The sequence below is a fragment of the Pleurodeles waltl genome, chromosome 5, assembly GCF_031143425.1.
Source record: "Pleurodeles waltl isolate 20211129_DDA chromosome 5, aPleWal1.hap1.20221129, whole genome shotgun sequence".
Classification (NCBI taxonomy): domain Eukaryota; kingdom Metazoa; phylum Chordata; class Amphibia; order Caudata; family Salamandridae; genus Pleurodeles; species Pleurodeles waltl.
Window position 1 is genome coordinate 219,777,216 of NC_090444.1, and position 13,954 is coordinate 219,791,169.

Below are 13,954 nucleotides of genomic sequence, written 5' to 3' on the forward strand. Positions count from 1 at the left end.
TCCATGTTGAGTTTGTTGTTGATGGTGATTCCCAGGTTTCTGGTGTAGTTTGTGGGTACAGGGGTGGTCCTAGGTCGACAGACCAACAGGAGTCATCCCAGTGTGAGTTGTAATTTCCAAATAGCAGGACTTCAGTTTTGTCAGTGTTGAGTTTAAGGCAGTTTGCAATGGACTTCATGCAGAAGTGAAAGTTGGTCTTTGTCATGGAGGGGTTTTTGGATAGTGAGAAGATGAGTTGGGTATCTTCAGTGTAAGAGATTATTTTTAGTTTGTGGTTCCTGACTTTGTTGGCCAAGGGGGTCGTGTAGGTGTTGAAAAGAATGGGGCTGAGGGAAGAACCCTGAGGTATGCTGCATATGATGTCCTTAGGTTTTGAGGTGAAAGGGGGAATAAGGACTCTCTGGCTTCTTCCGGAGAGGAAGGAAACAATTCACTTCAGGGCATTACCTCTGATGACTATCTGGTGGAGTCTCTTGATCAGTGTGTGATGGGAGACAGTGCTGAATGCTGCCGAAAGGTCGAGGAGTATGAGTGCAGCTTCTTCTCCCTGGTTTAGAAGGGTTCTGATGTCATCCGTAGTGGCAGTCAGTGCAGATTCCGTGCTGTGGTTAAAGTGGAACCTGAATTGGGAGGTGTTCAGAAGTTTGTGGTCTTCAAGGTAGGTGGTGAGCTGTTGTTTTATGGATTTCTTGATGGCTTTGGCTGGGAAGGGAAGCAGGGAGATAGGCTAGTAGTTTTTGAGTTTGTTGGGGTCAGCAGAGGGATTTTTGAGGAGGGGTTTGACTCTGGCGTGTTTCCATTCTTCAGATATGGAGATGTTGAGGATGCCAGTGAGTTTGACGTTGATTGTTTTGTTGCCTTGGTTGAATAAGTTGTGCGGGCACGGGTCCGAGGTGGATCCTGATTGGATGGATTCCATGATGTTGATGGTGGATTGCATGGTGAATTGGCTCCAATTGTGGAGAGTGATGTTGGTCAGGGGGTTGGTAGAGTTGAGTAGGCTGATGGTGTCAGCATCCAAAGGCTGGGGTGGGAAGTTTTTGTATATAGTGGAGATTTTGTCATGGAAGCAATTGGTGAGGGAGTCGCAGGGGTCCTAGGATGTCAGAGTGCTGTTTTCCATTGCTGATGGGTTGGAGAATACTTTGATGATCTTGAAGAGTTCCTTACTTCGATTAGAGCTGGCTTGGATTCTGGTGAGTAATTCTTGCTTCCTGTCCTCTTTCAGGCAGTTGTGGTATTGGTTGAGGTCATATTTGAAGGTGGTTCTGTCACTGAGAGATCTGGTGGTGCGCCAGTGACTCTTCAGTCGCATGCACTCGTGCTTTTTGGATCTGAGTTCTGGAATGTACCATTTTGCTTGTTTGGTGAGTCTGTTGGGATTGCCAGTTTTGCAGGGAACTACTCTGTCGCCACAGTCTGAAATCTAGTTATAGAAGTTTTTGATGGCTACATTATTGTCTGATGGGGTCTCTGGGGGATGGCAGCTGAGGGCATCAGCCCACTGGCTCTCTAAAATCTTGTTCCAGTTACGCTGGGAGGTGCCAGGGGGTCTGGCGGTGCATCTAGGAATGGTAGAATAGATTAAATGTATGAAAGAGTGGTCTGACCTTGTGATTTCTGTGGTGTGACAGAATCTGATATTATTGCTCGAGGTGAAAATGGCATTAAGGCGGTCATTCCTAGATTGGCGGGCGGCGGTCGCCGCCCGCCAAGCGGGAACCGCCAGAAGACCGTACTGCGGTCAAAAGACCGCGGCGGTCATTCTGAGTTTCCCGCTGGGCTGGCGGCCGACCGCCAGAAGGCCGCCCGCCCGCCCAGCGGGAAACCCCCTTCCACGAGGATGCCGGCTCCGAATGGAGCCGGCAGAGTCGAAGGGGTGCGACGGGTGCAGTTGCACGTGTCGCGATTTTCAGTGTCTGCCACGCAGACACTGAAAATCTATGTGGGGCCCTGTTAGGGGGCCCACGACACCCGTTCCCGCCAGCCAGGTTCTGGCGGTGAAAACCGCCAGAACCAGGCTGGCGGGAAGGGGGTCGGAATCCCCATGGCGGCGCTGCTTGCAGCGCCGCCGTGGAGGATTCCCTGGGGCAGCGGGAAGCCGGCGGGAAACCGCCAGCTTCCCTTTTCTGACCGCGGCTTTACCGCCGCAGTCAGAATGCCCCCGGAAGCACCGCCAGCCTGTTGGCGGTGCTTCCTCCTTCACCTACCCTGGCGGTCATAGACCGCCAGGGTAGGAATGACCCCCTAAGTGTTTTACCTGCAGTGTGCATGACATTCGTGACTATTTGCTTGAGGCAAATGGTGTTCATGCTGTCTATGAAGTTTTTGGAGTTTGTATTGTTGTAGTCTTCTAGGTGGAAGTTGAGGTCACATAGAAAGATTTAGGGCCTGATTACAACTTTGGCGGAGGGGGTTAATCCGTCCCAAATGTGACAGATATCTCGCCCACCATATTATTATTCCATAGGATATAATGGAGTCGTAATACGGCGGGCGGGATATCCGTCACATTTGGGATGGATTAACCCCATCCGCCAAAGTTGTAATCAGGCCCATAGTGTTCGGTGTTGATGGCAATGGTGGCGATGAGTCCAGGGATGGGGTTGCAGAAGCTTGGTTAGGGTCAAGGGGGCCTATGAGCGAGAGTGCCTTTAAGGGTGTAATTGGCACCTATGCAGACTGGAAACTGAGGTGCTCCATGAGCTGGGCGCCCTGGACCACTGTGACTGTGCATCAGAGAGTATCTCTGTATAGCATGGCAATGCCACCTCCTGGTTTGTTGGGGCGGTCGAGGTGGCTGGTCTTGTAGGTGTTCGGTGTGGCTGCAGCAATACTGGGTGCAGAGGAGGCATTAAGCCACACCTCAGTTAGGAAGGCGATGTTGGGCTCAAGGGTAGTGATTGAGGGATAGGACATTGAGCAGGATACAATGAAGAGGATGGTGTTCTTGTAACGAAGGTGGGGTGATCGCTATGCCAGGCAAGGGCTAGTCGGTGTGGCAGGGGAAGTGGCAGTGGTGGCAGGTGAAAGGGCCTATGGTGGATCTAGGCGAGGTGCAGCAGCAGTCAGCACTGCGCGGGTGGGTGTTGAGAGCGATAAGTTCCTAACTTTAAAAGCAGTGGACGGTGACAGATCCAGGGTTCCTGGCATAGACGTGATTACCTTTGGCGTGTCGGCAGTGCAGCCGCACAGCGGCCTGCATAATGTGTCCGGGGTGGTAGGAGGAGCTGTCAGTGAGGCAGAAGGGCTGAAGGCAGGAAGCTCCAGGGTGTCAGCACAGACGGAGGGAATGAGCAGGAGTGGTTGGGCAGAGGACACCTAACAAACACTGAAGCATTGAAAAGCACTAATGACTCTGAAAAGCACTAATGGCTCAAAACCAAAGGACCATACTGAGCTATACTGGGCACCTAATACCAACAGAAATCAACTTAATAAAAATATGATAACAGACGATTAGCAGACTAAGGCCCTCATTCTGACCTTGGCGGGCGGCGGAGGCCGACCGCCAAAGTCCCGCCGTCAAGTTACCGTTCCGCGGTCGAAAGACCGCGGCGGTAATTCTGACTTTCCCGCTGGGCTGGCTGGCGGTCGCCTTCAGACCGCCAGCCAGCCCAGCGGGAAAGAGGCTTCCACGATGAAGCCGGCTCGGAATCGAGCCGGCGGAGTGGAAGCTGTGCGACGGGTGCAGTTGCACCCGTCGCGTATTTCACTGTCTGCGCAGCAGACAGTGAAATACATGTAGGGGCCCTCTTACGGGGGCCCCTGCAATGCCCATGCCAGTGGCATGGGCACTGCAGGGGCCCCCAGGGGCCCCGCGACCCCCCCTACCGCCATCCGGATCTCGGCGGTCCGACCGCCGGGATCTGGATGGCGGTAGGGGGGGTCAGAATCCCCGCGGCGGTGCAGCAAGCTGCGCCGCCGCGGAGGATTCAATGGGGCCGCGGTACACTGGCGGGACCCCGCCAGTGGTGCCGGTCCGACCGCGGCTTTACCGCCGCGGTCGGAATCCCCATTGAAGCACCGCCGGCTTGTCGGCGGTGCTCCCGCGGTCCTCCGCCCTGGCGGTCAAAGACCGCCAGGGTCAGAATGAGGGCCTAAGTGTAACAAGTGTAATCAAAAGTAAATAAAATACGAATAGCAGACTAAGCATTACAAGTGTAACTAAAAGTAAATGAAAATATGCTTAGCAGACTAAGGGGCCTACTTAAGAGCCCCTACCGCCACCGGAGCATCACTTTTGGTGATGCTTGGTGGTGCTATGCACTGCACCGTATTTACAAGGTGGCGCTAAGCCACTTTTTGAGCTTAATGCCACCTTGTAAATACGGCCCCTTCACACACAGCACTTTGCACTGAAGGGATGTGCAATGGGTGTTGCTGTGGGCGTGCCACAGAAACACCCATTGCATTTTTTCACTGCCTCAGATTTACGAGTTTTTGTAAACCTTAGGCAGCGCCAAAATCTAAGCAGGGCGCAACGATTGTCAGCATAGAAAATGCTTTCATATCTCCTTGTTTTTTGCTCTTTCTACAGAAAGAGCAAATTGCCATTTGAGATTATTTTTGTGCAGGAAAATGTTTCTTCCTGCACAAAAACAATCTCCCCCTCAATGCAGCCATCCTTAAACAATGGTGCAAGGGTTGCTGCGTTGGCACACAGCAGAAAATTCAGTGCTGGCGCAGAGGGCAACACAGGAGTGCACCGTATTCTATTTAATACGGCGCATCCCTGCATTGTGAAAATGACGATGCACGACACTGCTATATTTGGTGCAGCGAAGCACACCATCATTTTCCCATAAATCTGGCCCTAAATGTAGCTACAGCACCAAAGCACAGATAAGGTACTGGAGGAGTCAACAGCAGTCTCTAACCAGAGGCTTGCGCTGTAGGTGTTCGGTGTGTGGTGCCCGGAGCTGTAGAGTATGCATCTCTTTGAATATTTTTTACCGGTCACTTATTCTACGTCAGGATTGTAACTTATGAACTGCAAGTAACAAAAGGATCTCTGTGGCAAAGGCAATAACCCAGTCAGCTACCCACATAAAACAAACACGGTTCTTTGATCTGCAGAGTATACCTTCTTCAAAGTAGGCACATTAACCTCCTATGCTACTTTACGATGAGTCAAAACTGCCACTAGACAAAACTGAGATCTCTCGCCAGCAGGAACATTAATCACCAGAATTATCTTCACATTTTTATTGTTGCCTGAAAACTGCTGGACACACAGGGAACTCTGCATCAGGTGCTCTTCAACTGGTAAGTTAGTATTTTTATTATTTTCAAACACAGCGCCACTCGAGGTCAGCACCAGGTGCGGCTGCACCCGATGCACTGCCCTAAAGCCATCCCTGTCAACAGGGAACTACTGGCCCTACGTGCCAAAGCACCATGAAAACAACACTCAAAATACTCTACAGTGGTTTACAGCTGAGTCCTGTAAACGCACACCAAACTATATGACACCAGTACTCATACCATGCATTGTTTAAACAGCTTTGCACCACAACATACAATGGAGGCAACCTGGCACCAGAAGTTCAACAGAGGAAAGCAAGGAGAGAACAAAATGTGGAGCACAATCACCCTCTTCATGAGAAGTAAACAGAGATCACCTCGGCACAGACACACTTGTAGTGCTGAGGATAAACTAATTTGTTGACTAAAGCTCTCCAACTTTGCATCGTTCTTAGATTAACATGCTTGATTCATTCCCTGTTGTCAAATTGAAGTGCCTGGTATTTTAAACTAGCGGAAAGCAGCATAATTATGGCCATAAGCTAAATACCAGTGTTTATTTAGTAGCATATCCATCTCAATGGAAACTGAGTTCAAGCCAATTAGGTAAATCTACTGAGCAATCCACTTCCTCCCTAGGCCACTCTAGCTCAGAATTCATAGCACATGAGTGAAGGGATAGCTCAAAGCAGTGAGATGAGATTCTTAGCATACAGAAGTGAGGAACATAAGAATCAATAAATGACACCAACGTTGAAAAATTGGAAATGCAGGTAAGTAACATATTCTCTCCAGTATAGAATCTTTCATAGATTCAAATGCTTTAATCAAGAGTAGCAGGCAACATTAAGAGGAATTTAAATCCCATAGATACTGAACAGTAAGACATGACGATGGTACACTTTACTTAATAAGGTTGGATAGAACTGCTTGACGTACCTATGAATCAGCCTTTGTGTTAAGATTCAGGCATCCATGCTTTGGAAATATGTGCCTGTTCTGTAATCTGATGTCATGCAATGGCACTAATTTGTAAAGCTTCGCCATAGATTATATTTTATAGAGTGTCCTGAAACGATGGTTTGCTTTCCTGTGGCGGTAAGAGATGCAGAGATCCATCTTGCAAAACCTTGCTTAAGAAATAGGACACTCTGTTCATGTAGATGAATAAAACAAAGCTTCTTGGATTTTTCACTGTGCTTGGTCTTGCATAGATTGACATGAAGGCCTCTTTGAACATCAAGAGTGGAGTTTTTTTCAGCTGCTGAGGTCAGAAAGAAAGAATGCAGCACCACAGGTTAACTCATGTGGAAATGTGAAGGCATCATAGGCTTAAATTAAATGTTTGTCCACAAAAAATGTAAGAAAGGCTCTATTACAGTAAATGCCTGAATTTCTGTCACGCTACTGGCTGTCTTCACATTTAGTAATAAGCCTCCTTTTTATGAGATGTACGTCAGCTCATCACTGTTAATAGGCTCGAACATAGTTGCCATCAGTTGACACAGTACAGTGTTAGACTGCCTGTGGGCAAACTGGAGGGTGAGTCCTAAACAGCTCTTTAAGAATGTCTTCATGATTCTTTGAGAGAAAAGAAACAAAGCTTACACTGTCTGTATCTAAAAATGGGAGCCAGTGATCCCTTATAAAGGCATACTTGAGACCCTCCTTTGGCAAATTCAAAAGATATGCTAGCAGCTGAACACACGACAAAGACCGTGGATGCCAATAAATAAACTTGGCTATCTAGGCTTGCCAAGGCCAGACCTGTGTTAGGAAATGACCCTTGGGCAGCAAATGACACTGTAAATAAGTGGATTCATAACTCTTTTGATGTCATGATTCCCATTTCTACTTTAAAAAAGGGAAATAAAGAAAAATATGCTCTAACAGGCATCTAGTCTCCTTAAAAAGGGTGTAAAAAATTGGAAAGTGGAGACTAAAATATAATGATACCGCAAAACAGGCATCTACCACCAACAGATAAAAAGGGTACACGCCTCATGCTATGAAGACCTATTGGGCAAGACAGTCAATGGCCCTAATAAGCCTCAGAAGGATGCTGCAACGAACTAGATGCCTATTTTCAAGATAGACATCCCTCTATTTACAGTGAATTACAAAAGAATAGGGACGTTCCACACACTGGTTTCAAGACACAGCCCATGGCTGAAGAGATACACTGTCTCCTCAACTTCCCCTAATCACCGAAGAAGCAGTTCCAGTCTTGTTTGAGAAAGTGAAATCGGGTTCTCCTTTACACCCGGGCCCCTCCTCACATACTCTTACACGGAAGCCAAGAAATATTTCCCATCATTTGGGAATTATTAAATCTTTCAATATTCACAAGCCTAGTTCCCCATGAATGAAAACATGCTGTGGTCAAGCCGCTATTAAAAATTTGTAGACTTCACCCTGCCTGCCCTGGTTACTACAGATTCGTATCTTTGCTTCCAAGTTTGGGGAAAGTCTTAGAGATGCATATCAATCAGCACCTTCCCCAGTATCTACAGGAGAATTCACTCCTGGATGAAAGCCACTATGGCTTCCGTTCGAAACATTGTACGGAATATGCACTACTGGTGGTAACAGTGAAGGTGAAACCAATCCTCGAAAAGAGAGAAAACAGCAACCATTATTCTCCTCAACCTGAGTGCAGCGTTTGACATGGTTGACCGTGAGATCTTGGTACTCAGGTTGAGGGAAATAGGCATAAGGAATTGTGCCTTAGAAAAGAATCTGTAATTCTTAAAAGAAAGATCTTTGCAGATATGGGAACCCCCTTGTCACTCAGAGGTTGTACCCCTGAAGTGTGAGGTCCCACAGGGATCTACTATCAGTCCAACTCTCTTTAATATTTATGTTCAACCGCTGGCTTTCATCATTAAGAAATCTGGAATATCTATTGTCTCCTATGCCGATGATACGCATCTGGTCATTTCTCTTGCTATAAAGCTGGGTCCCTGCCTTGAGAAAGTGGCACACTGGATGGTGAATTGCTCATTAAAACTAAAAGGAGACAAACCTAAATTGATGTTAGTGGGGAATAATGTATCCCCACTGACAATGTTAGGTGGGCTGTACTATCTAGGGACTCCACCTTCTCTGTCATCTCCTCTAAAAAGCTTAGGAATGTGGCTTGATAGCTCCCTTTAAATGGAAGCAAAAGACAAAAAAATGACGTGTTCCTTCTTTGCAATGTTGGGAACGCTGTGGAAAATAGTGGACTTAATAACCACTCTCTCCAGAAGAATTGGGTTCCAGGCACTTATTTTATCACACCTGGACTACGGGAACTCCTTGTATTTGGGTTCACTTACATCGGTTGTAAAAGGCTTCAAGCGGTATAAATTGCAGTGGCTAGAATCATCTTTAAGCTACCCGAATGCTCTTCAGCTATAAGTGTCTTAGGGGGTCATTCTGACCCTGACGGGCGGCGGAGGCCGCCCGCCAGAGTTCCCCCCTCCGAAATACCGCTCCGCGGTCGAAAGACCGCGGAGGGTATTCTAAGTTTTTCCCTGGCCTGGCGGGCGGTCGCCAAAAGACCGCCCGCCAGCCCAGGGAAAAACTCCCTTCCCACGAGGATGCCGGCTCGTAATCGAGCCGGCGGAGTGGGAAGGTGCGACGGGTGCTGTTGCACCCGTCGCGTATTTCACTGTCTGCCAAGCAGTAGTGGCATGGGCACTGCAGGGGCCCCCAGGGGCCCCGCGACCCCCCTACCGCCATCCGGTTCCCGGCGGGCAGACCGCCGGGAACTGGACGGCGGTAGGGGGGGTCGGAATCCCCTCGGCGGCGCAGCTAGCTGCGCCGCCTTGGAGGATTCAAAAGGGCGGCGGTACACTGGCGGGAGACCGCCAGTGTTGCCGGTCTGACCGCGGCTTTACCGCCGCGGTCAGAATGCCCTGCGGGGCACCGCCGGCCTGTCGGCGGTGCTCCCGCCGACCCTGGCCCCGGCGGTCTAAGACCGCCGGGGTCAGAATGACCCCCTTAGTCTCCTTGAACTGGCTCCCTACGGAGAAAAGAATAACATTTAAGGCACAATGTCTGACATACAGGGCAATTAATCATAGATGACCTCATATGATTAGGGGTCTCTTGACACCCTACACCCTCAACAGGACTCTAAGATCTTCTAATACAGGTCCCCTGAGGGTTCCACATAGTCAGGAGGCCAGATGGGGTAGAAGATTTTTTCCCTACCAGTTCCCTAAATTATGGCATTCAGTGCCAAGAGGTCTGATAACTGAGCTTGATGAACACATTTAGAAAGCTGCTTAAAACCTGGATCTATTCAAATTAATTCCTTTGGCATAATTGACAGGTACAACTTACATAGCACTGGGAAGCCTTCAGGTAGCTATGCGCTGTACAAACCCACATACCTTAATTTAAGATGCCAACTCTGCCGCAGGGACTAGATGCAAAATTGCTTCTAATTCGAAAGATAGCTCATTGCTGTAAAATCTGTGTAGGTTGTACCAAAGTTCACCTGCCTTCCAGCAGAAATGGAAGTTGCCAAATTCTACAAGCTCAGGCGCTAAGCAGTGGCCTTGAGAGACTTGAGATCATGCTGTAGCACTTGACTCTATTGGTTTGGCAGAAGAGCTAGGTCATTCTTGAGGGTACTTGTTATCAACAAACAACCCTAGTAGGGTGGAATACTCATAATTCATCTAGCATGCAGAAGTTATCAGAATACACAGTTTGTTCTTGTCTTTGCTGATAACCCTACACTCAAGGTGAAATGGAGGAAGAAATATGTAAAGATGTAGAACCAAGTCATTGACATGCTTTCCCTGTGGACCCGTTTACAAGCACCTAGTGCCAAAGAAACATTATTTCTTGTTTTGTTTCCAGGCAAAAAAATCCAGCTATGGCTGCCCCCATTTAAATATCATCAGCATCTGATGTTGGAGCCATTCCCGTTTCTTTGTCAGTCCTGTGAGCTGTTCTGTTGACAACATTATCTTATCTTTGGCCCACAAACAGCAAAAAACGTCCCACACACTGACCTGTCAGACCAGCCTGGCAAGCATTTCCCGACTGCCCTGTGAGCCAGTCCAACTCTGTATGCAAGATCTCATCATCCTCTGATCACAAACTGTGAGAGGATAATTCCTGGAGGTTGGCTCCTTATTCTTCCATTCATGCTGTGATTCTCAACATTCACTGCAGTTGAGACCTCTGAAAGGAGATCACCAAATAGATTCTGTAGCTCCACTAACACATCAGAACTAACTTTAGGTGCTAATAATTATGACAAAATCATCCATCGGTTCTGAATCTAGCAGCCTTTGCAGGTCCAATTCCTTTTAAAGGTGCCACATTCAGAGATAGCAGTAAGGTACCAGAGAGGTGCAAAAGGACATTAGTCTGTACAGTGATTCGTATCTTGGCACTGTGGCTCATGTTTGTCAGCAAATGTTTTATACACGAACATCAGCTATTCGTGCAATCTTGTAACGAGAAAGCCTTCCCATGATCTGTGTCTTGACGGTTCCAAAGAATAATATTTTTCTGGAGGTCATCAACATGGACTTGATATTATTCAGACTGAGCCGCAGGTGGCTGGAAAGTGTCAGACAAATGAGGATTCCCAGCATGCCAAAGGGAAATGATTCAAGCATGTTAATCTATTGAAAATGCAATGCTGGAGAATAGAGGGATCTGAATACAGCAAATAATTGATAAATATTTATAATGGAACCTGCTATGCTACAGAGTGGAACCATAAAACTATGTACAGCAGTCTGCCAAGGTTTAAGGAAAGATGTTTTGCTGCTAACACATTTGAAGACTATATACAATAAAGATGAATACCTCAAGACCCATGAATTCCAGATGGCCCTGGTCTTTTAGGGGCACTACACCAAACAACTCTGGATTCTAGTTTTACAAAACTGATACGCATTTTTGATAGATATTTTACAAGTCAAACCACTGTAGAAAATATTTGATGCGCATGTCTATATTCTGGAATAGAAACTTCAACAACGCATGCATGGCTGCGCCTCTGCCTTGTTTTAGTCCCTAATCCCTGACCTTCCCTACACCTTATAAATCGGCTCATATACCAGTATACATTTTAAATATGCTGTATGGAATCGGTCCTACTGTACTCCCCATATGTTCAAATTACAATAAAACACTTAAAAGCATATGTATGGGTGCTGTCTATGATTCACGATGGCAGTAGACAGGAGAACACTTTGGACCAATATGAATGTGTTTTGAAATGGTGTTTTTAATGTTGTTCTTTCCTCTGTGTCCTATTCGTGATAACAAGTGTTTTAGTGGAGTAATGTGCTTGTACGAATAACAGCATCTTTTTGTTGTGTCTGATTATTTTCCTTGGGTTTAGCCCACTTGCTTCTCTCTGTTGATGTGGTACAGGTTCCATAGTTTGCTACAGTATGACAGGAATATGTTTTGTACATTGAAACCTACTGTATAATTGAACTGATTCCATCTCTGGAAACATTTAATGTAAAAGTTTAAATGAACTGAGCTATTCCCCGCTTAAGAGAGAGACATTTGCTTGTAAGATGGATTACTCTGTTCAGAGAGGTTTCAGAGCTAGTCAATTTTCCTAAAGCCATGCAGTGGTGTTGTCGACTATCCTACGCACTGCATAAAGACCCTAGCAAAACCGGGGTCTCTGCTGAAAGACTCCTTTTATCACTCTCTTCAGAACTGCTGCTTGCTCCTGTCATACATTTAACAGGCGCCCTTCCCACCAGTAAAAGGCCAGACTACCACAGGTAGCACCACCCACTGCAGCCACAGAGCAAGAAGAGAGGGAAACACACACACCTCACCCACCTCTTAACCCACAGTTAAATCGCATATCCATCGAGTACAGAAGAAGCGGAAATTCCTGACTTTGGCTCATTCTTGCTTAACCCAAATATAGTCGGCAAAACCACTCTGAGACTACGGTGGTGCTCAGCTCCTTCAGTCATATAGCATTGGTAATACTGGCATGTTCTTAATCATTCGATGTTTGAAACTGCAGGCCAAGTTGGGAAACATGTTAGACATCTAAACTGGAAAAACATTAATTGTGTACCCCTAAAGAGAGAAAACAGAAACAAATTCACACTGATTCAGTCTAGCCAACAGTATCAAGTATCATAACTGTAGACAGACAGCATGTGGTTAGTCCAAATAGCTGCCCCTCTGAACTCCTTGACAGGTACAAATGTTGCAGAAACCTGCAAAGCTTAGTGGATTTGCAAAGATGGAGTATGGATTCCCTAGATGAAGACTACATTGGAACATTGGTCCGGTGAGAGATAAATAAGATCTCAAATATACTGCATCTTAAGTAGCCTAGCCTGTCAGGATCATCCCAACTTTAGGTGACAAAAAGCCTATGAGACGGTCTTTGCGTCTTTAGTTGGTGAGAAGAGAAATTCAGAGTTAACTTTATATTCAGAATGAAACATGTTTTATTTACCAGAATGCAGGCAAATCTTGAGAAAACAATTGGAAATAATATTTCCTAATTAATATGAAAAGCTGACTTGACCTTTGGAAAGATGGATGAAACTCACTAAGGGCCTGAGTTAAATATTGGCAGCGAGGAATGCTCCGTCACAAATGTGATTGATATAACGTCTGCCCTATTACATTGCCGTTCTATCCTACGGGGACTGGAATGCTGCGGATGGGATATCTGTCACGTTTGTGATGGAGTATTCCGTCCGCCAACATCTAAATCAGGCCCAAAGGGTGTGATTTACATATTGGCGAAGGGGTTACTCAGTCATGACAGTGACTGATATCCCATCCGCCGAAATCTAAATCCCATAGTATCCATAGTATATCTAAATCCCATAGTATACAATGGGACGAGATGTTCGTCACCACTTGTGACTGAGTAACCCCTCCGCCAATATCTAAATCAGGCCATAAGTCTGGGAAAAAACGTCGCATTACACAGCACAACGATATTGGTCTTTCACAATTACTTTCCTGAGTGACAGTGCTCCGATTACCGTTTTTGCTGGGAATGTGTCTTTTTAATACATTTCTGAAGAAATAAAATACAAATGAGTCCACCACTGTGCCTTTCTATTGCACAGATTTGAATAAACTTATGCGATTACATTTTCACACTAGCTCCAGCTGAAAAAAATACAACAAAGACAAAGTTTTTCGACTTAAGTAGAAAGACGGTGACAATGTCAACTTCCTGACATTCAGGCAGAGCCCTGAAAAGTTACTTGTCTGAATGCCCTTTGGATTAATTCAAAAGTAATTGTTCTTCAAGCAGCCATCAGCCTGAGAGCTTGTGCTCCGTAAGGTGTGAAGGCGCAGCCTCCGGGGAGTCCGGCCGCTATGTAGGAGAAATATTAAATTGAAAGCCTACCTAAGCGACGCTCGTAGGTTTCCATTAATGCAAGCTTTCCCCAGACGTCTTCTATGGTGGCCAGCACAGGCCTCAGGTCCAGCCGGCTCTGCTCCTGGGCCACTCTCTGCACGAGCTGCTTCACCTCAGTTTCCAGCCACACTGAGTTGTCAATGCGGGTAGCAAGGGTCTTTCCATCCGGCGTGGGGGGCGGAACCATTGACAACATCAAAGAAAGGAGAGGCTATGTCATTTCACAGAACATCCTGAAGGCCCAACGACGCCCTACAAATGACACTGCGTGTACACTACACATGTTGCACTGATAATTTTAAAGTCTTTATTATTGTTAAA

General features: G+C 46.7%; 1 protein-coding gene across 2 annotated transcripts in view; it reads right to left on the reverse strand.

The window, feature by feature from the left end:
* Positions 1-13,954, reverse strand: part of TRAF5 (TNF receptor associated factor 5) — a 261,574-nt gene that overhangs the window by 27,095 nt on the left and 220,525 nt on the right. For both annotated transcript variants that reach the window (XM_069233948.1, XM_069233949.1), the window contains exon 10: positions 13,622-13,790. In XM_069233948.1, coding sequence (XP_069090049.1) covers positions 13,622-13,790 — 169 coding nt within the window. The remainder of the gene's footprint in view (positions 1-13,621; positions 13,791-13,954) is intronic.